Source organism: Cyprinodon tularosa, unplaced genomic scaffold (assembly GCF_016077235.1).
Source record: "Cyprinodon tularosa strain WSP-4 unplaced genomic scaffold, ASM1607723v1 ctg513, whole genome shotgun sequence".
In the NCBI taxonomy this organism is placed as follows: Eukaryota; Metazoa; Chordata; class Actinopteri; order Cyprinodontiformes; family Cyprinodontidae; genus Cyprinodon; species Cyprinodon tularosa.
In genome coordinates this window covers 67,020-91,403 of record NW_024039245.1, presented here as the reverse complement: position 1 = coordinate 91,403, position 24,384 = coordinate 67,020, and the positions used below count along the sequence as shown (strand labels likewise).

The following is a 24,384-nucleotide window of genomic DNA, read 5'->3' as shown; positions in this document are numbered from 1 at the left end:
TGACTGTAAATCAGGGATATCTTGCCATATTCTGCAAAGACACGAGGAAGTGAAACAATATTTATTTTTTTTATTTGAAAACTAGAAATAAAAAAAAAAACTGGAAGGCAGTCCTAAACATCAGTCATGAAGACACAGTACACAAATTACTTTGAAAAAGTCTTCAGCCATCTTTTTTACTTTCCTTATCAGGAGCTGGGCATTCGTGAATTATTTCAAAAGAGCTTCAATGAAGGGTTTTTCAGTCTTTCCTAACTTGAGGGATGGTTTAAGACTTTTTCAGACTATTTTTTGCAGTACTCGACACATATGAGCCTTGCCCCGCAAGGATTTACAAGCTACTCAGAAAATGCTTCTTGAAAAACAGGGACACTAGTCTAAAATATAATTTACATCACTAATTAAAATCCATTCATTTCAATATAATACTGTTTCTATAGCTTTGATTTTCTGCTGTTTGTGGATCAGTTGCTAAAAATAAGGATAAACAGGATATTTTACAACATATCAAATCATAAAAGCTAGAACACTTGTTAACATATACAGTTACCTCAGTAAAGCTGAAGTACATGAATCTAATCTCGAAAATGACATTAAAACATATTTAATTAAAAGTCACTCGTGTTATTATAGTTAATAAAAATACATGACTGTGGTATGATAGCTATAGTTTTGACTTACTGTTCAGCTCTAAACATTATTTTCAAACAGGAGATGCGTCATTTAGAATCCAAATACTCTTAAAACCACATCTAGTCCAAAAACATTTACAAGATACACTAAATACATTTGTACAAGGTAAGAAAAACACGATGCAAAATAAATAATTTAACCAAGAAATGCTCCTATGTCTAAATTTGCAAGTTGGCAGCTGGCATTCTACAAGTTGAGAACATTGTGAGGGAAAATAAAGTTTGAGAAGACAAAACATGTAAGTTTTGTCAAAAATGCTTGGTTATTTCTCAAGGTACTTGTGGAGAAACTAATTGTTTAAGCTACACAGAGTAATCCCAAAATAAAAAGGTAGTTAATTCTTTGGGAAAAATAAGAACACTCAAAACCTCCAATCATCTTAACAGACCCCATGAACAAGCATTTAAATGATGTATACATGGAAATGCAGTCTCAGTGAACATCGCTTTCCATGAATTCCTCCTTGATGGAATGCTTGCTTCTGGACTCTTTGCAGTCCGGCATGTCGAACCCAAAGTCTGCCCATTCATCAGGAGCCGGTGCCATCCCTGATGGCCCCACAACCCCAGACCTGTTAGGGATTGTGATTGTATGGCGGACGCGAAAATGCACCGCCTCCATGACCCGCTGACGTTGCAGCTCGCCGCCAGTGGCCCCAATAGCTGCCATTGCTGAGGCGGCCATGTTGCTGCTGGAGCGAAGCAGCTGCTGGCCGTGGTATTCATGGTGATGGCTGGAGTTGGGAAGTTGATGAGTGGCTCCCTGTTTCATGTCCTGCAGACCTCGCCAGATAGTGAGGCGAGACTGCTCAGGTATCTTAAGAGCACCTAAATCCTGGTAAAGGCACAGACAGTAGAAAAATATAAGGGTGTGATACCATAAATGCATAAATAAAAAAGAAAAACTGCCCTCTTGTGGTTGAATAAAACATACACCTTTCTGGGGGCTGTTAGAAATATCCAAAATAATAAACTTTATATTATCTAAAAGGCAACATAGTTTCCTTTTTTAAAGATCATCTTAATATATTGTTCCCTTCACTTGTTTTTTTATATATTTAAAGCTATATAAACAATAAACTTGTTAGGCAAATTATGATTTCCAGAGTAATTACCTCCATTGTAAGGGTTTGGAGATGGTAGACAGACTGGAGGCCTTGTGAGGTGAAGTACTCAATGAAGTTCTGACAGCCCAGACTGGTGAGAAAACTGTATGGGGAGAAGAGCAGGGCTGCTTAGATCAGAGCTACAGCTGAAAGTAAGACTAATATGAGCATTTTTTTACTGAAGCACTAGATAGGATTATAATTGGTCTTAAGTTGATTGAGTAACATCCATACTTTAAGTTATTGTGTACAGATGACTGATTAAAGGACAGTAGAATTACATCATATTCTTGTGTCAGGTCTTGTTTTATTGCTCTATTCTCCAACTCCAGATTTACTGCTCAATTCTGTTATCAAGTGTTTTATAAACGATTACACAGCATGATAGATGCGGTGAAAGCGAAAGCATACACATGCATTTTTTATTAATGATTCATGGGGACATTCTTGATTTGCTGAAAAACCTTTATTATAAATACAATGAAATGTTAAAAGTTTTTGTAATACAAAGTGGTCGTAAAAAGAGCTTGACTGTACATCAAAGCTGTTCAAATGAGCAAAACAGTCTGAAAAAACAAACAAAATATATGTATAAAAAAGAGATAGGAAAAAAAGCTTTAAATTAAATACAACTTAAACATTTCCTTTGTAAAAAAAAAAAAAAATAGCAGTAGTGCATTGCAAAGCGGGACTGTATATACAGTGACACAATGAGGGATTTAAGAGCGAAGTATGGAACTGATAACATATTGTTGCTGTAGGACAGAAATCTCTTAATTCCATAAAAGCATTTTTTTTTATTTCTAGGGATTGTAAATTCATACTGTTTGGTCAGCTAGACATGTTTTTCAGATATTTCTCAGTGGAACCACAGAGCAATGTGAAAGGTGATAAACTGCGTTGATTCCCACAGCAAAATAAAAAAAAAGACAGAAACAAGAGAGCCAAGATTTTTGCCCGACAGCAACAAAATACTATTTCAGGCATAATTATGTCAACACCTCTTGACCAGCTTTGCTGTATTAACAGACCAAAACCTTGATGTTTGATTTAGATCACAGTTCTGCCTTCAGAGTCACCAGAAAGCAAATCTACAGTTACTACAAAATTCTATATGTTAGCATGGCCAAATTATGGAACAAAATAGTGATAATAAAAAAAGTGACTTTTTAACTTTTACTTAAACTGGACCTTCATGATGGCAGCAGTTTTTATTGTAAATAGATTTGCTTTGTATTGCAAGCTTTCATAAAAGCAGCGATAATCGTACCAAAACCGTCTACATTTAGACATCACCGGGCAAATAGTAAACTTGAACATGCCCCAAAGAAAGAAAAAAATGAACTGCTAAAGCAGAAACATTCCACTATTTCACATTAAACCAAACGAGTGCATCTGACTTTCAGCTGGCCTGTTACAGTGGGATAAAGAAGGAGTGTCACTGCAGGGTGAGGTACCTGACAAGGCTGGGGTCAGGGTTATAAGGTGGAGGGCTGCAGTGGGAGGCAGACACTATATTGTGGCTGCTATGGCCACTGTTCATGTCACCGTTACCCTGCATGTGATTGCTGTTGAGCATACTGGGACCTAAGAGAAACAAAGGAATGATCAAACTGTAATAAAGAAATTGTCTTAATAAGTCTGCATAAAGTTTATTATCAAACGTTATATCACACAGAACATAAACATATTGTTAATATTTACCCATGTGAGCGATGGTGGGGTTTGCAGTGGGATGCTGCTGAGGTTGGTGCCCCACCATTTGGTTGACGGATTGTGTCTTTCCAAGACTGCTGTGTGAATGCATCTTGTTCATGTTGGACAATGGAGAATAAGAGGACGGGGAAGCTATATGGTTCCTATTGGAAGAAAATAACAAAAAAGATAATGAACATAATCTATATCACATTTCAAAGATATAAAGTTCAGTTACACAAAAAAACCCAACAAAATATGTCCTTTATATTGTTTTTCCACACATAGTTCAAATCTAGTGAAAAAAATGAAACAAAAAGCAGTTAGCATGATTAAATAATAATAGTCAAATGTTGCTCTTTTTCTTAAGTCAGTGTATTTATCCAGCATTTACACATTAGCTATAAGACTTTGTTTTAACAATCATCAGAGCTGATTTAATTTATGTCAGCCACAATATATACACTGGTACAGCATTGCTTGCATGTGTGTTATATGTTCCAAAAATGTAAAAAAAAACAATCCACTGGAATTTGTTTCCAAGTCTGAAGACATTTTGCTTCCCATCCAGGAATCTTTTTCAATTCAAAATGTCAGTAATGTGGTGTATGCAGTTCAATGCAGTGAGGACTGCTCTGATCTTTATATTGGAGAAAACAAAAAAAAAAACCATAGACGCATGGCCCAAAAAGAAGAGCAACCTCTTCGGGACAAGACTCTGTGGTACATCTACACCTTAGGGACAAAGGACATTCTTTTTTTAGGACCAGAATGTTAACATTTTGGACAGAGAGGATAGTTGGTTTGAGAGGAGTGTGTGGGAAGTAATTTATGTAAGAAAGAAAAACCAACTTAAACAGAGGGGGTGGACTTTTCAGCTTTCAAAACCCTACAATTCAGCGATTGAGTTGATTTCTTCCCGCTATCATTGCAACCTCCACCCCGTTACAGTAGACCAGAGCAGCTCACCTCTTCAGCCAGGCCAACAATTCCCTTAACAACCCCCCTTTCAGAGACATAGACATACACAGGTTTTCCGGTATTACAGGCTAACAAAGGAACAAAACGACCCCCATTCCAAAGGGGCGGACCAGCTCGACAGTTTCTATATGCATATTTCTAAGCCAAAACAATAAAGCCTTGAACTCAACACTATTTCTGACATTTTAAATTAAAAAAGCTTCCCGGATGGTAAGCGAAACATCATCAAACTTGGAAATAAAGTCCAGTGGATTGTTTCTTTTTAACTTTTTTGGAATGACTATGACCTGGATGACTGAGAATCTTCACCATCATGTGTTATAATATGACTCACGGTCTCTGCAGCAGCTGCTGTTGTGTTTGCTGTCTATAGGAGTCCACCAATGGCTGCGGCACCAGCTCCACCAGCTCTAAACTGTCTTTAATCTTCATCAGAAGCTCGAAATTCTCCCTCCCACGAACCTGCACGCATAGAGAACATCAGTGATAATCATGGATCAATAAGTGGAGTCATTTTGGTATCACATTAAACATTGTGTGTGTGTGATGTCACAATGGTCTAAGCAATCTGGTTTGCATGAAATAATTTAAGTGAAAACAACATGCTCTCTTTAAAATGACATGTCCATTTGTTTGTAGCATCATATCAGAGGTGAGCCATCAGGCCCTCATAGGTGTCCCGGAAAATAAATAAACACAAAACATTTTAATAAAGTTTGAAAGATTCAAGAGTAAAATCCATCAGTAAAACTAATAAAAAGTAATAACAGATGTGGTTATCTGGAATAATAATAATGTGACATGAGCTGAATTCAGTTTCCTTCTTGAGCTCTGCACCTTTCCTCTGATTTTTTACAACCAAGAAAATAAGGCAATCAGAAATGAATAAAGTGTATGATGAATTTTCAATACTGGAGTTTTACTACTTTGGATTCCTTCATTGTGTATTCTGACTATTGCATTGATCAGCAAGTATGGTCGTTTTCATCCCCAAACAAAGATATTCTGGCTGGTGAATGAAACAAACACTGAAAACAATATTGGTGGATATATTAAAATAACGAAGAAACAGAAATAACCTTAATGTATATTTTTCAAATTTTAAAACAGTTAAACAATGAAAATATATGCACAAAGAAAATGTTTTAGGAATATTTTCAGCTGGAAAAGATTGATATAATAGTGAATAAATTTGGATTTATGTTTTGTTTGTATTATTGTTCAACATATTAGGCCATACTACAGCAGACATACAATCATATTAATTATAATTATTTTGATGGTTTACATTGCTAAAAGATCAGATACAAATGAAATATCTTAATGTACTATTGACAGGTATTTCTTACAGGAATATAATAAATTTCTTCTTCTCCGTGTCGTCTCTTTCTTATGTTGATATTTGGACTGGGAATATTTGGAGGACTCTGTTTGAAATCTGCAAACATCACAAAGAGGTATAAAAAAATAAATTAATTAAAAGCCAAATACATTAATTAGGGAGATCGTTAAATAAATATTTGCAGTGTGGGATATGTTTAGTTTTCACCAACTCACTGCGCTTGTTGGCACTGCCGTTTTTGGCCACACTGTCATTCAGGGCCTGCTGTTCCCTGAAGTGATCCTCATCAGCTTTGCGGTCTCTTCCAGGACATGCACATATCCGACCCTCAAATGATCGTCTGCCCAACACTTGGCCACTATAGAGATTATTTAAAATAGAAAATGTTAAATCATAGTATGTGACACAGCTATATTGTAATATATAATGTAGTGTGAGCTTTTTTCTAAATCAATAAATCAAACAACTGAAAATTTGATTTAATGTTCCACCACCTCTGCTCTGTTGTGGACATATCGACACTTTGACCTTTTAAATATTGAAAGTTGAACAAAATGCAGGGTAAGAATTAACCATACCAGGGCTAAAACCTCCAGTTTTGTTTAAAAGAGCAGCACTGTTTGTGCAGACTCTGTGTTTCTAACTTACTCTCTAGTTTCCAAAGTGATGATGATGAGGATAGGTCTCCTGTTCATCCCGCCCACACAGCTGCTGTTGCACATAAAATTATAGAGGATGGTAGTGAACTCAGTCCCAACCTGAAACAGAGCACAGAATATTTTGGCTGAATTAGTTTGGTCTTTCTCACACTTTCTGATAAGTTTCAGAACTGTTGCTGTCCAGGCTGTTACTTTCATAACACTAATTCACCACCAGAGGGAAGTGTTGCAGCACACTTAGAAGTGAGAGTAGACCATCATTTCTTGTATTGCCCTCCACAGGTGCAATCACAGACATGATGATGCCTGTACATGTTTGCACATGCCGGGCAGCTTTATTTATAGCTGAGCATTACATTAGTGTACTCCTGTGAAATTCTCTGCTTCTGTGCAACGAAACTGACAAACTTGATCTTTTTTACTCATTTATCTTTACTGCGAAAAGTAAAAGCAGTCTGTCAGCTCCATGTTTTTTCTTTTGCTTTTTCCTCTCTTTTTGTCTGTTATATACAACAGTGTATTTATTCTGCTGCAGAGTACAACATTTACAAATCATGAAGAAGATCTAAGATTTTAAATCATAGGCTCATTTCTTAAAAAAAATATATTTATTTGGTTATCAAAGCTATGTCCAGCACTGTTAGGACATAGAGCACATGCAGAACGATAAAATCCCCTATCTGCAGATAATTCAAGTAGGGCTGCAACTTATTATTATTTTGCAAATCGATTAATCTGTAGATTTTTCCTCTATTAATTAACAATCGGATAGAAAAATGTTCTTTAAAGAAGATTTGTTAACAAAATTAAACCTGGTTAAACTAAAACTTTTCCACTTGAGGAGTTCTGGATAGAACATATTGACAGAGGAAAACGTTTTTTAAAATCTTAAATGATAATTTTGATATAATTACCGTTCTAAGTGGCTAAAGGCATATTTAACACTTTCTATACTGCTGTAGGCTATTAATTGATTACTAAATTCATTGACGATTATTTCAATAATTGATTGATCACAGTTAATCCGATTAATTGTTTCAGGCCTAAATTCAAATGAATCGTAGCTTTCTTTCCTGTTTGTGTTGTCATTTCTTGCCTTTTTGTTACTCTTTAGGCTTTAAGGTAAATTGGTGTGAAAGTCATTGCAACTTCATCAAGTAAACATATTTCATAGGGTCTCACTTTTATAAAGATGATAAACCACCAACCTGGGGAGCTTCATAGGGCACGAAGACACTTTGTCTACCAGTGACAGGATCATCCACATACTGAGAAAGGTTGTTTCCCTCTACTCTGATCAGGTGACTGGCTGGGGCTGTTTGACCTGAGGGGACAACAATGATTTATTTAGGTGATTGACATCAAAACGCTGCCTATTCACTGCCTACTGTGAGTGAACCCAACATGAATCAAATAAACTAATCAACAGAACTGAGCATTTTGTTGTATAGTTTTTCTTTTTCAAATAGTTATCCAATTGTAGTTCATTCATGTGAAAGTTAAAGCTTGGTTAGTTATTTATTTGTACCATCATTGAATTCCCGTCCAAGTTCATGATTCGGGCACCGTTTGACCACCTCCGTGACATGCTCTGCCTTTTTGTAGACTGGCATTGCTCGGATGATGCTGCCATGAGGAGGAGAGGAGGACACCTTGATCTGGATTGGGCAGGTTTTGGCAATCTGACAGTACAGCTTCTTCAGTAAAGGCGAGTACTGGAAAGATAAAAAAAAAAAAAGATCCAAACATAAGCCTTTCAAATCAGTTTCTTGAAGTACATTTTTCTTTTTCTTTTAGGTTTTCAAATGAAAGAAACAAAATCATAAACAAATGACAAGAAATGAAAGTTCTTGCTAGATCGCATACTCTGTGAACGGGCCAACTATATAATACTAACATGTGTAATTTGATAGGATATTTTTACTTTCTCTTTTAGTGAATTTTTTCTTATCGAATCGCTTTTACAATTAGAAACCTAAAAAAATATTGTTCACATTATTGTACAAAGATAGGATCAGACAATCCCCAATGAAAGAAATGTACACCTCTTAACATGTACTAATACTTAACATTCAAATTTCTGGGGTAGAATGTAAAGAGCACATAGAAGAACATGTATCAACCCAACGGTTTTTACTCTAGAGAAAAGAAAGCTTGGAAGTGACAAACCTGAACTGAAAGCAGAGGCATTTCTCATAGTGAAATGTCAAATTTTAAAATGAAAGGGAAATAAATATGTAAAAATGCCTCTTGCAGGGTCAGCAGGCAATACAAAGGAGTTGGGATTGATAGTGTTTCATTCAAAATAAATTAACTTTATTTTGGTTCTACAGTTGGCTTTATAATCATTTTGTAATTCTCTTTGTTTATATACAGTATACCTTATTGATTTAAAAAAAAAAATACTGCATGACTAAAATCTAATTGGTGGCTGTTTAGATCTGTTGGCAGACTGCTCACTGTAGAGCCTTTACAGAAAGCAAGGAAAGAACTGGGCATCCAGGGACGGGGGGATTTTTACAAGTTCATTACTCTTAACAAGTAAAATCAAAATATGCTGATGTTTGTAAAACTCCAATCTTGTGTAAATGCCTAGTTATGCACATGCAAGCATGTGAGGTTTTGGGTGCCAGGAAAAGATGCATAAAAAAACGCAAGAAATAAAACAGTCCCAGCATGCCACAACGCAATCTATGGCCTTCCAGGAAAAAACTAATTCGTCTGTTCAGGCTTGTGCAAACATGCTGTGGTAAAAAGTAAATGCAGCAGCACATCCTACAGGTGACATAAAGTACATGCAGCTCTGCATCAGTAATGAAGCACATCAAAACATCAGTGTAGAATCTTGCATTGTTTATTTTACAGATGGAAGAAGCAAAAACGGGCAGGAGGAAAAATATTTTTTTAGAACCACATGATGCTTTGAAAATATCTCCTAAATTTAAAACCTATCAACAGTCTTCAATACAGTATACCCTTTATTGTTTCTCAGAAGTTTGGAAATAACTGATTGCTGCTTTTCCAGCGATCCCTGAAACCCTCAACGGTAAGCTGAACTCTGATGTGCTTGACTGATATGAGGCTTAACCTACTGCTTGATGGAAGAAAAAATAGGATACAGGTTTAGTGAGCTCAATTCTTATTGTAGAAGTTTATCGTTCCCTTTTTAGTAAGCTTGTTATAGCTTTTCTCAATATTTTTGGTCATAAATATGTTGCATTTTATACAACATTTACTTACTATTTTTTGGTGGGATTCTGTGAATTATTTAATACAACACATCACAATGAAATGATCAGAATGGATCAATTGTGTCATGGAATAACATCATATTTTATACATTTCTGCTACCTTTTGTCCTTAATCTACACTCCCATGAAGCAGGCCTGTCTGATAGTCACAGACACATTCACTCACATTGGCAACAGAGGGGCTCACTGCCAAGCTTTGCACACATGCCTTTCGCCATAAGCATTGGAAATACCGGTGTATGTCATCATGAGTTCCACCTAACCTTCCCTAACAAGTCCCAACGGCCCAGATAACATGAATACATACATTTCTGAAAGCGCCCAAACATTTATTTACTGACTTCATTTATTTATTTCAAGTTGCTTAAATTAAGAAGGGAAAAATAACTATTCAATTGCCTCTTAACATAGCTGAATGGAGCATCCATGTAAAGGATGAACGAAAAACTCATTATCAGTTAAACAAGGTGTGGCTCTCATATTGATATTAATTGTGCTGACTAATTTCTGTATTAATTTCTGTTTGTCATAACAAATACATAGATTTTACAGTGGACTCTAAATTTGTTTTCAAGGTGGGACAGGACTTAAATTGACTGAATGAAATAGTTGGAATGTAATTTAATTAACCCAAATATCATCAATTTAAATCAGACAACATTTCATTCACTTGTTTTTGTTTTCCTGTAAAGTCTTTTAACATTGCAGCCTTTTGTTTTATAAATTTGGCATGTGGAAAAAATAAGCTCAGATCTTTTTTTTTATTATTATTTCTGTGCTTATGAGATCCCCAGATTACTTAAAATATAACAAAGAAGCTTAAAGGGAAATAAAAGCCAAATCATGTTTATTATTTGAAATAAAAAACTACTTTTACTACAGATATATTTTGATTCTATATCCATGGGATACTCATCTCCAATAATATTAGAATATCTTACTTATTCATGATGTGAATCAAAGAGAAATGAATTTGTTTTCTTGGCATTGAATGCAGTAACTGTGAAAAATAAAATCCTAAACCAATCCATGTTTTTATACTTCCGGAATTTGTACATCAAACCTCCCACACAAAGATCCATTTATTGCTGCTAGAGGTTAGGCAGTAATAAAAGATATGAATGAACGATATGTGTTTTCTTTTCAAACAAGAGACGACTAAATCCAGCTTTATTTCACAGCACAGGTCAGATTGAGGAGGTGATGAAAAGGAAACTTCATAGGATTGGTAAGAAAAAGCTTAAAATAGAGTTTTTTTTTTTTAAACATTTCCAAAATCTGTTTAAATCGGTTTTATATAAAACATTTATTTCTCTTCTTATTATGAACAGGTAACTTCTCATTTTTTACTCACTGGGCTTCAGCAGTTCTCCATGGTAAAGTGGTTAAAGACTTTGTAACATGGAGGACTGGGGTAAATCCCACTCCGAGATATGGGAGCGACCAAAAAGACACAAAAAAACTTTCTAGGCTTTAGACTGTTTTTAGACACTTAGAATCCAAAGCTGAAGGGTTACTACCGTATATATTTCCTATTTAATAATTAGATGTAATTATTATCATTTTTTTTTATAAACGACCCTTATTAATTTTTTTGTGTAGTACACTTCTTATAAATTTCGCAAAAAAAACAAAACATTTATAATACCCCCCAAAAAAAACGTGGTCAGTTTCTTAAACACTGCCACAGACTGAGGCATCCATCCTTTCTTCTTCTTCATAGAAGACCCATGGAGGCAGGTCAGGACAGGCTCCTGAAGACAAGGTGATAATTGCCAGACCATCATCCATGTACACAAGCAGCAGCTTGCCTGGTGCAAATTCAGCTGGCAAATATAAAATAAAAAATAAAAAACGCTTGTGCACCTTCAAACACACAGAGGCACTTAGAGCTGCCATACAGAGTGGATGCCTCATGTCGACACTTTTTTAAACTTCTTTTGAATAAATCAGTATAGAAAATATACACATTATGTATTTCTATCCAACACACCTTTGACTTAAACATGTGATATTCAATGCATATTTTTTTTGTTCTACAGAATCTTTTACAGAAATCTGGTTCCCAAAAAAAGTTTAGATGTTAAAGAAGCTACTTACTAGAAAAAGAGCTCCTACCCTTGCTATTTTATTTATACGGGTGATATGGCTAATCAGCTGAGGATTATATCACAGAAAATGAAATAACAAACAAACAGTATTGTTACCTAATTTCAGTCGCACAATAATACATTTTGCTTATTTGGATGTCGACTAAACAGGGAGTCGCCATCCACAGTTACAATGCTTTCAGTGGCTGCTAAGTTTGAGAGCGATTTGCAGCGTCTGAGTCACAATTTTTATTTGGCATTAAAACAAAGGGCCTTTCATAAACCCTTTCTTAAATCCAGATTTCCTCAAATCTTTGGGAAATTGGGAGAACATTTAATCGCGTTCTGTACAAAGTATAGGATAATTGAAACTCATTACACCTGAACTGAATGATAAAACACAGCAGAGATTCTTTAAAAAACGTACGCTCACCTAAAGTTCAAATAAAAACTCAGTCTTTGTTTGATTGAAAATGTATACTGAAAACCAGAAATATTGACATAGTATTTATAACATACTGGGTGCAGCAAGAGGGGGAGTTCCTGGAGCTTTGTTCATGCAAGAGCAAGAGGCTACTACAGTTCATCACTTGTAAATGAGATAATTCAGTTGATCTGTAAAATATTCAGAAATTTGGTGGATATACAGTAGCTTGATATTTTCATTTAAACAAAAGGTTGGATTCTGATAGTAAGAAGAAAATAAAGGCATCCCACAAATATGTAAAACAGAGTAACAGAAGTTTCTGTTAGCTGTCTTTGTTTTAATTTTATCAGAAATGCTATTCTAAAATGTATTTATATGATTCTAACTAATCAATAAAAATATCTTCAAAACATCTTGGTAAAATTAACCTAATTCTGCCCAAGGTTATTTGTTACATTACATATATGAGATAGATTATTTTTCCTATAATTATCACATCTATTTCATTCATAGATGCTTGTGAAAATACGCGAAAGGCCTTTACATGTGTAAAAAAACTATCTCATGAAGTGAGTTTTCCCAGATATCATTGCTTGGCACTGCAGGAGGAGCCGTGGTGATGTGGCCGTGGATGATGCATTTGGAAAGAAAGGGAAGGATGTATTGTGAAAGACTTGTTGAGACCTGCGTCCGAACGGAGAGACGCTAATAGCTGGGAAGAGGAGCTTCTCACAAGCTGTAGTGAAATACATGCTGGAGCCTGTATTTGAGGAGCATCACACACACCCCTACACCCCCCCAATCCCATCATAGGGTTTTGATGCGCACACTCAAACATATACACACATGCTGAGTCTGAGTGTATGGAAAGAGGTCTTATAATTTGACAATGCTGAGGTGTCAGATCTCATTTCCAGCCCTGGTGACGCTTGTCTGCATCCAAGCCAAGGCATCATCTTTAAGAGGCAGGAGAGCGGCAGAGTTTCAGGGCTATTATCACTAATGTGCTGTGTCTTGACTAGACAAGGAGGGGGGATTACAAGGCTGGCTTAACATGGGCTTGGATAGGCTTATGGTGTGTAGGGAAACATTTGGAAAGATGGGGGAAAAAGAATCGGTTCTTCTGTTCTCTGCCCTCTCTTAATGGCGGATCCGCGTGTGTGCAACCATAAATCTAACATTTCATCACAACTGCAGCTAAAGACCTGAGAGGATATGATTTAACAATAAAAGCTTGATGCAACAGGTAGCTCAATTTCTTGTAATCTCCAGAAGCGATGCTTTGCCACACAGTCTTAGTGGGAGGCAAGGAGCTGGGAAAGGAGGCAACTGATTATAGTGGAAATTCTTCTACTGGTATTCCCCACTAGTTGGGACAATAAGGAAGAAAAATGAATGAACAAGCAAACTTATATGCTAAGCTACATTCAGCAAAGACTGTATTTCTCATTCAGAGACAAAGGCTTGTATGTAAGAGTGTGAAAACAAATGAAAGAAAATACTAATGTATGATTTTTTCCTACCATAGAATTAAATATAATTCTATTATTGTCTTTGCAGATCTATAAAAAGGAAGGTATGATGCATGCCATTTTGCAGCTTAAGGTAACAGTGACCTGGTAAGTAAATATACAGTGCTGGACAAAAATACTCAGACCACAAAATTTAACTAACATGAGATTTCCTTTGGCAGACCAACACAAAATCCTGTATAGACACTTACTTAGAGTGCTGGGATGTTTATATTGTTTACATGATTTTAGAAATAAAAATTTAGAAATATGTATTTAGTACTTTTTACTCTGATTACTCTAAAAAAAAAGAAGAAACCAACTGCATTCAGAAGTCATCCCAACCTCAAAAAATGGAGGTGGTATCAGCATGCTGCGATGATCTTCTTTTCAGCAGGGAGTGGGAAGCTGGTTGGAAATTGTGGGAATGAAGCTGCTATAATGCAGTTCTGAAACCATGTTAGAGAAATTACATTTTTTCAAAACCACCTTTGTGTTGGATTATTGCAAATTTATAACCATAGCCAATATAGACCAGATCATTCAAAGAAAATTCATGTCTTAAGTCAATGTTGTAGGTATAATCGCAGAAAAGGTGTCAACTGACAGTATTAAGTTAAGGGCACAGAAAAGAAATGCTTTTCTGATTTCACCACATTTGACTAAACACAGTAAGTTGGAATATAACTTTAAAGTATTAAACTCATCCTACTTTGATGCAAATGAATTGTATGTAATGCAATGTCATGTAGAAATATTTAAAAAAGCATGCAGCATTAGTTCATCCAACATGTCCTTTTGTCTTACGAATTATTTTTATATTTGATTTAGTTTTATAGAATCTTGTTTACTCTGATTTATTTGTATTGATAATTAAATCATGTCCAAAACAAAAATATAAACAATAAAATTGATAAAAATTTTAACTCGTGTTAAAAACAGTGTCACAACTAACTTCCACTACATGTTAATACTTTTTGTTAGTACTAAACATAAAAGTTTTCTTAATTTTTTTTTTTTTTTTTTTTATCCCATCCTGACTTTGTTTGAACTATTTTATTGCCAAGCCAAGAAGATGGAATGCAGCATTATATTAGATTAGATAAGATTAAATCACCTTTTTCCCCTCCTGTTCTGATCCCCTTGTTTAATGGCAGTGGAAGAATTAAATTAATCATGGGTTATCTTCTCTACCCCTATACTCTGCTGGGTCATCATTTTAAGTCATTTTCCAATCAAAAAATGCTTTGTGTCTTGTCTTAAGATCATAGTAAAACAGCTCAGCCTTTAGATTAAACAAAAGTAAACCAGGGAGAACTAATGTTTTCTTCTCGAAGAATTAACAAGCATTCCTTTACCTATGATTTATTTATCTTATTTTTTTGTGTGTCTGCCATATCTTCTAACACAGGGAAACTTAACAGAGTTTGGCAAAGAGTTATCTTTCTGTTAAAAAAGCGTTGCTTCTGTCCACTGTGGCCATTTATTTACTCAGGGACTCAAAGCAGCCAACAGGACTATCTTAATAAAAAAACTAGCACCAGATGCTGATTCAACTCTATTGTAGGCCTGCAACTAAGGCTCATTTTGCTAATCAGTTATTGTGTTGATTATTAATATTCGGATAGCAAAAGTTCCTCTGAAGAAGATTTTTTTTTTGCAGAATTTCTACCAGGTAAAACTAAAACTTTTCCATTTAAGGAGTTCTGGATAGAGCATAATGATGGAGCAAAACAGTTTTAATATAATTATTATAATTACTGCTCTTACTGGGTTGCTTTGTCCCCTAAAGGCATGTTTTAACTGATTACTGAAATAGTTCACTTAGTTGAATTATTTAAATATTTGATAAATCACGATTGAACTTATTGTTTCAGTACTACTCTATTGTGTAAGATGTATCAAACTGGGATGTATGTAGTTCAATATAAATATGTTGACTGGGCTGTACTGAATTAATTTAATCATATATTTTTGGTTATTAATTAATTTTAATGAACATTTCTGAGCAGAGATTTGTTGTATTGTGGAAATATTCAAATACACTTCCTGACTTGAAACTAACCCTGTTTAATTCTATTGTTATTACAGGTTGGCAGAACTCAGAAATATGGTTTCTAAATCGGATCTATCTTAGGCATCTACACCTACTTTAGTCAAAAGAAATAATTTAAAAGTCGGACTTGATTAGTTAATTTAACGCTTTATAATAATATAACCTTTTAAATGTTTCTGCAGATTCTCTGTGATATTTATCTTTGAGTGGAAAGCTTTTTACTACTGAAATAGGAAAGCTATTTGGTTAAAGATGGGGTTTAGCTCTTCATTAACTCTATTAAGTGTCTAAGGAAAGAATCACTACAGAATCTGAATCTGCAGGCCAATTTGACTCATTGTATTATTTGCTTCCTTTTTAGTTTCTTTTTTGTGTTTTGTTTGAATTATGGGAATGTAATGTGGTGTAGAGATTTGAAGGAGACAAAGGGGATGCTAGACATAATTCAGCAGAGGATAGAAAGAAAACCTCTGGGCGCCAGAGGTGACAGCCATGAGTGTGAGCTTAGACAGGGAAGAAGGAAAAGACAGAAAAAGAAAGGCGGCAGGTCAAAGACCACAGCTCTAATGTCCAAAGGGGGATCTTCTTACATCACTGAGGACTGAGTGAAGGAGCCCATCACGCATGGTTACTCCATGCAAACACACAGCCCCCAAAGACTTCTGTCTCACACACAGCATGAAGGAAGAGCAGTTTGTCTCTTGTTTCTCTTGTTTCAGTGAGGTCAACTGTGCGACATTCTGAGGTGACACCTTTCCAACCAGGGGGCTTCTCATTGGTTAATGACAAATTAGGCAGCTCCCATTTCACCTGTCTCTCACCACTGTCACATCACCTTATACTCCTTAATGCTTCTAATGTAAATATCCTTGTTTAGGTTTCTCTAGGGGATACTTACTCTGGCAAAGGTGAAAACAGTAATGTTTTTCCCTGATAATGACTTCTACGCTTCTTTTACGTCTAATTTTCTGATTTTTAATAGATTTAGATTTTTTATTCTGACTTTATTCTAAGGACTAGAGTTAGTGGTTCAAAATTCAACAGAAAATGAAGGAATTTCAGTTTTCCCGTTTTAGGAATAAAGCATCTGTCTGAGCATATATTTGAATTTTGCAAAGCTAAAAAAAAATGCATCAAAGTTTATGTTATTAATTAATCTAAAGAAAATCTCTGTTTACAGTAATCTACCTGCTGATTATTGTTTCCATGTGATTTTTTAGTCTCTCTGCTGAATTTCTGGGGCTTTTTTAAACTTTATCTATAGTGGGATTTTTTGACAGCTGTCTGATTTATATTTGCAACGTATATTTTTTAGCCTGGAAACTACATCAGGACTTCAAAGGAAATGGGTGCAGGGTTTTAGGCACTACATAAATAGAAGGGTTTACCTTGACCAAGATCCAAGATCTCACAGCATGGTTTGATCTTGGATCAAACCATGCTGTGAAGATAAAGTGTTCGGGCTTCCATCTATTCTAAACCGTTTTCCATGATACAGATCATAAGACACCTAATGAATGATAGCCCTACCACCATATCACCTACTACTCTTGTTATTTAGCATCATTAATCAAAAAGTTGAAAACTATAAAAAGTTCCTTATCGGTCATATATACCATAAGTAATTTCACTTGTACCAGCATTTCTCTGCTGCCTTCATCAAATAAATTTTGAAAATCTGAATAGGAGAAATTATAAATCACTGAACCTGCTTTTGCTTGCCTTCAACACGCCTGCACATGTGCTGGCTAGGGTGAGTGTGAGAGTGAGTGTCTCTGTGTGAATATTGATGAGACAGAAAGAGAGAAAGCTTCGGCATGCAGAGACAGAGTGGCTGCATGTCAAGGCCGCAAACATGTGTGTAGTTGTCTACTCACGGTCCATGTGGCAGATTTGGCGGTGCTGGATTGCTGGAAGGACACCTGGAAGGTGTGCGTCCCCGGGTAGTCGGTGTTGGAGGGGATTGCTGGGGCAGGGGACAGGCCTTCAAAGGTAGAGTTGGGCTGGGAGTAAGGCGAGGGGGTGGGCACCGCCGATGAAGACGTGTTTTCGGAGCTGTAGGGGCTAGCGGACGTGGCTCGGCTCCCCAGGCTCTCCATGCTGCTGCTCAGCAAGTTGTACTGGGACTGGGGGGAGAAACAAAGTGGGAAGAGAATGAATCGGTAGAAAAGGGAGGGAGCAGAAAGGCAGAGGGAGGACACAGGTAGAGGTGCAAAAGAGACAGAGGTTTTGGAAGCTTAAAGGAGGTCGGGTTACAGGGAGAGCTGTGTGTGCATTGCGAGTGATGCTGCACGTGTAACTGTGTAAGTAGGTGTCCTCATCCAATGCTGTGCATTTCTGTTGAAATTTAAACATCACTTGAAGTTGAATACAATTGAGTTGCAGTTTTACATAGATCCACCGCCCCAAATGTTCCCTCAGGGATACATGATGGATCCACACATGATTTGGTCTGCTTAAGTTTTGGCCATCTCCCTTTTTTTCTTTAAGTATGTTTGTAAAGAACAAAGATGTGAAACATAAACAAGTCACAGTTTAAGATTTTATTTTAGGCCCAAACACAACTCTACAGTAATTTGCATTTTATATCATGCTGCAATATTTCGAAATAAAGGCATTAAAAAGGATGATAAAAAAAAAATCATAAACTTCAAAAGCCACAAACAGACTTTTCATAATGAACATTAGCAGTATTTTTCATAATACATTATGTTACATATAGTTTTTGATGATCAAAATTTACGTATAATTGAATTACACCTAAAAAAATCTGGATTGTAAACAGAAATCTTATTTTTCTCCAATATAGTCTGCATGTCAAGCAACTGCATTTCAAGTGTAAACTACCAGCCAGAAAAAAAACAAAAAAACAATTACCTTCTTTTTTACGTAGTACATCCTCTAAAGCATGGGTCTCATTTGTTAAATCTTCAGCCAGTCAAAAGTCCAAACACAACAGAGAGCCGCAGAGTGGAAGAGCATAGCCTATAACCTCAGACTACAAGCAAGGTGTGCATCATTGGACATGTTCTACCGCACACTCACAGACACATGGACTGCTAGGACAGGGGGAAGAAAAGGTGAGGACTGGTGTGGAGAGAGAGGAAAGATACACTGAGATGAGGGGAGAGAAGCAGAGAAGGAAAAGAGGGATGGGAACCCAAAAATTCTAATTATGGCATGCCCGGACATAGACGGCAATGCCGGGGCGCATGTACACACATGCTCTGAAACACCTTGTAAAGGCCTACTCTAAGTCAACACTGTCTGGTCTGACATAGAGAGAAAGATAGAGACTGTGAGAGGAGAGAGAAAATGACAGGCAGGGAGAGAGAGAGCAAGAGAGAGAGAGAGAGAGAGGGGAAAAAGCAAATTGCACAAAGAACAAAAGTTCAAAGGTCAGAACTCCCACCTTCCTGCATTGTGGATCAATCTCACTCTAAATAAGAATCAGAATCAGCTTTATTGGCCAAGTTTGTTTGCACAACAAGGAATTTGACTTCCTTGTTAGTCAACATAGGCCAAAAAAAAAAAAAAACAATAAAAGGTGATAAAGTGGTCAGGAGGTCAGGCATTCTCAGAAACAGAGTTAGCACAACTTTGCAAGCATAACGATGGCAAAATAAACATAAATGGAATTAAAATATGCTTTAGAAAAACAGGAAAGTATAGAGAAACTTCATCGTTAAACTGCTTTTTTTGTTGCTTAACTCTGTGGTAATTGCCAACAGATTCATGTTTTTTTTCTAACTAAACCAAGTAAGGATAACTAATATACTAGCATTATTGTAAACATACTTAAGGCATTTTAAGTTAAAACTAAAATTTTTCCAACTCAATATTGATATGTGGTGATATTACAGATGGATTGTATAAGCAAGTGTCTGTATTTAACATATGAAACTTTTTTAAGTAAGAACTTTTGTTATTTTCATTTTGTCATCACTTTGATGCTGTCAAGCTCTTTGGATGGTCATGGTTATGAATGATGAGGTTTGCCTTAAAAATTTTCAAATAAAGTTAAACACTAGGAGGTTATAGAACAATATATCTTTTAAACGTCAATAGTACTTGACTGTGATTTAAATAAAATTGTATTGTTTTCATTTTTTTTTTATAAAATGGGATCCTATTGATGTATACAAGGAGTGTCCAATTTGCAAATGGTAACAGGGATTAGTTTTAAGAAAGAATGGGGTGTTTTTGGACCTCCAGCAAAGCTATTTAATGAAAGAGGAGTTTCTTTCATTAAATTATGAAACGGAAAATGCATTTTTTTTTTTTTAAACAACTCCAAAAGTCCAACAACTTCTACTCAAAAGTAGACCTTGGTGCACCTAAGCATTCCCTTTTATGTTTAGGATCTAAAATAATTTATATATCCCTATTCTCTCAAGAGTTACCACCTTTTGTTACTTTTATCTGACTTTTTGTGAACCACAATAACTTTTAACTTGAATCTTTGGGCCCTGTGGCAAAACGTTTGGACGTCCTGTTAGCATGTACTGATATGTTAACCACGGTGTTTTAAAAACTATTAAGCTTAAATGAATAGTTGAAATAAGAGTATTTCATTCTGAATCGCCCAATCAAAGTCCAAAATAAAGTCCAAAGTTAAATTTTAATTAAATTTAGAACCCACTGTAAGTAGTTAATACAAGATTATAATTTGATAAATCATGGTCAGGTCTAAAGGGCAAGCATATGTTTGAAAAGAAAACATATTCTTGATGTTGTGACCCTTTTCTTCTGAATTCTCCCAGAATGCTATTCTATTGCATCTCAACTGGCAAATATATGTCCAAATCCAAAAAAAAAAAAAAAAAAAAAAACAACAACTAGTAAAACCCAGATGTGTGATTTTTGTATTTATGTTTTTATTTCTTCCCTCCTCCCTATGGAGGTCACATCCTGCTTACACGCTAATTATTCAGTAATAGGGGGCTTGATTTTTAGGCAGACAGAGAGGAAATGTCACTAGTTCTTTCTCCTACATTCAAACTTGTATTTGACTCTTGAAAAAATACTGTTTATACATATTTTCATAGAAAAACTAAAACAATTTTAATTAATCTCCAATGGTTCTTTTCATTTATTGTATTTAAATGTCCTCAGTAAGAGTAAAGTGGAGCTGAATCTTGTTTTTGTGGACAAACTTTGACTGATTGTGATTCGAAGCTTGACTTTAATTGACCTAAAGCATGTAAAATATCTATAGATGTGTTGAAGGTCATGGAATAAACAAAGAAGGGTAACTTAAGGCTGACAAACTTTCCAAAATAAAAAGGACTTTTCAGCCTCATTTCCCTTTCAGTAGGTTACTTTTAAACTTTGTCTCAGTGTTCCAAATTTCATCACCTTGTAAAACTGAATTATGGTTTCAATATGATTTTAGAAACTATCACACAAATACATTTGCATTTTATTTAATTCTATGGTTTGGCGGAAAATAAAAAAGGCCAACTTTAACGTCTAAAACTTTAAGCAAACTATGTTCATCTAAAAAAAGGGTTGATGCTTGGATCCATACAGCGAGTCATTGCATCTCAGGGAAATATGTGATGTAAAGCATATCAGTCAGATAAAGTGAGATGCTTAGAAAGTAATAACAAGCATAGCAAGTTTTAGGCTCTTAAAAGACAGAAAACTATTCTAGAGATAGAGATTTGTTAACTCATCCACCTTAAATAAATCACAATTAGTGTCTATACTGATGTTTGTCCTTCCTATAAATGGGATATAAAGAGTCATTGTGATGCCCCCCTAATGTCTGTTTACCACCTTACTCTATTATTAAAGAAGCTTTTTGGGTACAAAAGAAGTCCAGGTGTATGTGTCAACAGCTAAAAAAATATTTCACACACTCTCACACACAAACATACACACATACACTGATGCATGTATGTACTCCCAGGTGCACTCCATGGTAATACCTGAACTGAATTCAGAACAAGTTAAAACAAGAGCCTAAACCTTTGCTACAACTGTGTGAGCAAATGTGTGTACGCGTTTCCCATCTAAGCATCATGTGATGTCCCCTATGGGCAGCCATCCTGGTTGCTGTCACTCAAAGTTAAGCTTAAAGGATCAAAACACTAAGAGGGGAGGATTATCTACCTTCGTTCATCGGAGTTAATAAAAAACAATACGTCCAGAATAAAATAACTATCACCTATTTTTACAGCCACTTATTTAGCCAAACCCTGCGATGAGATCAAAACACTGTGGCCACTTTTTATACATTGTCTTTACACATTCACATAAATGGTTTCATTGCCATGCCTCTGGAAAATAGAAGCTAAATGCATGAATGAACAAAATGACAATATAATTAAGTGAAAAGAGCCTAGGTTATGTTTTACTTTGCAGATCCAACTATGCAGTTGTGAGAATAAAGGAAGGCAAATGCAGAGTTGTGTGCAACAAGGTTTCCCCCTGCAGGAAATTTCAGGCAAAATTCAAGATAAATTCTTAAGTCTGTTTTACAATATATTGTTATTGTAAGGAATGGAAGTATAATTTGAAATTATGCAGAGGGAAAAAACACCTTGTAACTTGCAGCACAAACACAAATTTAACAGTCATTAAAACAGAGGATAGAGATTATCGCAAAATCAAATCTATATATTTATGTGTATTATATGTACATTGAGAAAAAATAGCTTATAAACCTAAAGTACAATTTGTATTAAAAGGCCAAAATAATGCTAAGAAAGTATCCTCTATGCCATCACTCCACCATTATCTGCTCCATGCATTGATAGGCTGGATGAATCCATGCCATTTGGTAAATTGCATGGATGCAATCTGCAGCTGTAGCTCATCTTCTTCAAAGTTCAGCCTGGTGTGCTTTCAGTAATGATATATTTCATACCTGCTCTAACAAACAGTATTTCAATAATTCATACTATCCTGCACATTCCAAAAAAGTTTATAAATAAGAATTCACTGGACTTTGTTTCCAAGTAAGATGAGGTAAGACAAGGAACCAGCGCTGAGGAACTGCACAAGGAGAGTATTTATGCAAGACTGAACAAAGAGAGGACTAACGAGCTGATTGGGAGCAGGTGTGAAGAGAGGAGTCTAGAAATGAGCTCGGGAAAAGGAGAACAACACAAAAGGGCAACAAATAAAAACCTAAGAACTGAAATATAACCAGTAAACTCAACAAACTAGGAATTAAACCGATAAAACTAAAAAAACATGGAGCAAAGTAAAACTGAATGCTCAAAAAAACATAACAGAACCAAAACTGTGACAAGGACAACCTCTTTAGCACCTCTAAATATCAGTTTCTTATTTATGAAGCACTTTAAAAGCAACATTAGCTGCACAAAAGTCCCGCACAACAAACAGTAAAATTAACAGTAATGATAATAACAAGCAAAAACAATATAATAAAATCATCTCATAAAGATACATATAATGATACTTAGATGCATCTCTTTGTGAAAATGTGATTAGCATTTTGTCATATCTGTTATCTAAGAATTAAATATGTGTAAAAAAAAAAAAACTATAAAAAAACTTGTAGATTTTACAGCCTGTTGCTGTTTCTCCTGTCCAGGTAAAAACCCACAGGCCTACCATGATGCAGATTCATCTAACCTCTGAATATGTTTTTTGTAAATATGTCTGGCCCTTATAAACTGATGCAAAACACAAGAACATTAAATAAGCATTCAGCTCCCATATACGTCTTTCAAACAAAATTAGAAATTCTTTAAAAGATGATGCAGAAGCGATATGAACATTGCTTATTTTAAGTAATATACAAATTTTTGTTATTTCAAACAGCAATAAAAACCAAGACACATTTTAAATACTCTTTGCAATTATTAAATATACATACAGGGAGGCCATTTAGAACTCTTTACGAACATTAAAAATAACTGCTAAACAAACATCTGCACAACAATATTTTTTTAAATCGGTCAATGTGAACTATTATAAGCTTGCATGAACATACCATGTCACACAGCATCCTGTGGCGTCTGAAAGGTTAAAGCTGTTTCTGCAATGCTTCTGCTGTCAGCTGTTATGGTAACATCTAACTTCTGCACAGCCAGTTGACCTTACTGTGCAGACAGACATTATGAAGGACCGAAGACGCCCTGCCTCTTCCTCCTCCACTTCCCTCTCTTAACTCTGCCTTTTTTTTACTTGCTATGCATCTAACAACAATCTCACAACATATTCTCGCCCCGCCTCTTTTTTCATGTCATGACTATTCATTAACCAGCCAGGCAGGTCAAGGCTTGCCCACTTTAAGACGATATGAGAGCTATATTCAAGATTGAAAAGGCAAAAAACAGAGGTGTGGTTGGAATTCTGATTATGAGACACAGATTTATAAGCTACAAGATGAACCATGCCAAAATGAGTCCTGCCACCATTTTTCTATATTCAAAAACAAATTCTCAATGTTTCTTTCTTTTTTTTTTCCACATGGATGTGTGACTTAGAGGCCACCACCTGCAGAGTATTCACCTGCAAACTTAATACGTCTGCTTGTTAATGCACCCACACATGGACAAACACTATCCAACAGATGGCTCTAAAGTGGAGCAGCAA

At 35.6% G+C, this 24,384-nt stretch overlaps 1 protein-coding gene across 4 annotated transcripts in view; it reads right to left on the bottom strand.

Moving 5' to 3' along the window:
• Positions 1–857: 857 nt before the first annotated feature.
• Positions 858–24,384, bottom strand: part of tp73 (tumor protein p73) — a 31,793-nt gene continuing 8,266 nt past the window's right edge. For 2 of the 4 annotated variants that reach the window (XM_038303553.1, XM_038303554.1), the window contains exons 4-14: positions 17,688–17,936; positions 8,004–8,190; positions 7,684–7,799; positions 6,465–6,574; positions 6,032–6,174; positions 5,824–5,912; positions 4,809–4,936; positions 3,503–3,657; positions 3,256–3,385; positions 1,808–1,901; positions 858–1,527 (exon numbers count right to left, since the gene is read on the bottom strand). In XM_038303553.1, coding sequence (XP_038159481.1) covers positions 1,126–1,527; positions 1,808–1,901; positions 3,256–3,385; positions 3,503–3,657; positions 4,809–4,936; positions 5,824–5,912; positions 6,032–6,174; positions 6,465–6,574; positions 7,684–7,799; positions 8,004–8,190; positions 17,688–17,936 — 1,803 coding nt within the window. In that variant the 3' untranslated portion in view covers positions 858–1,125. Of the gene's footprint in view, positions 1,528–1,807; positions 1,902–3,255; positions 3,386–3,502; positions 3,658–4,808; positions 4,937–5,823; positions 5,913–6,031; positions 6,175–6,464; positions 6,575–7,683; positions 7,800–8,003; positions 8,191–17,687; positions 17,937–18,687; positions 18,954–23,779; positions 23,932–24,384 lie in introns of those variants that run through there. The other 2 variants (XM_038303556.1, XM_038303555.1) reach the window with 2 other exon arrangements.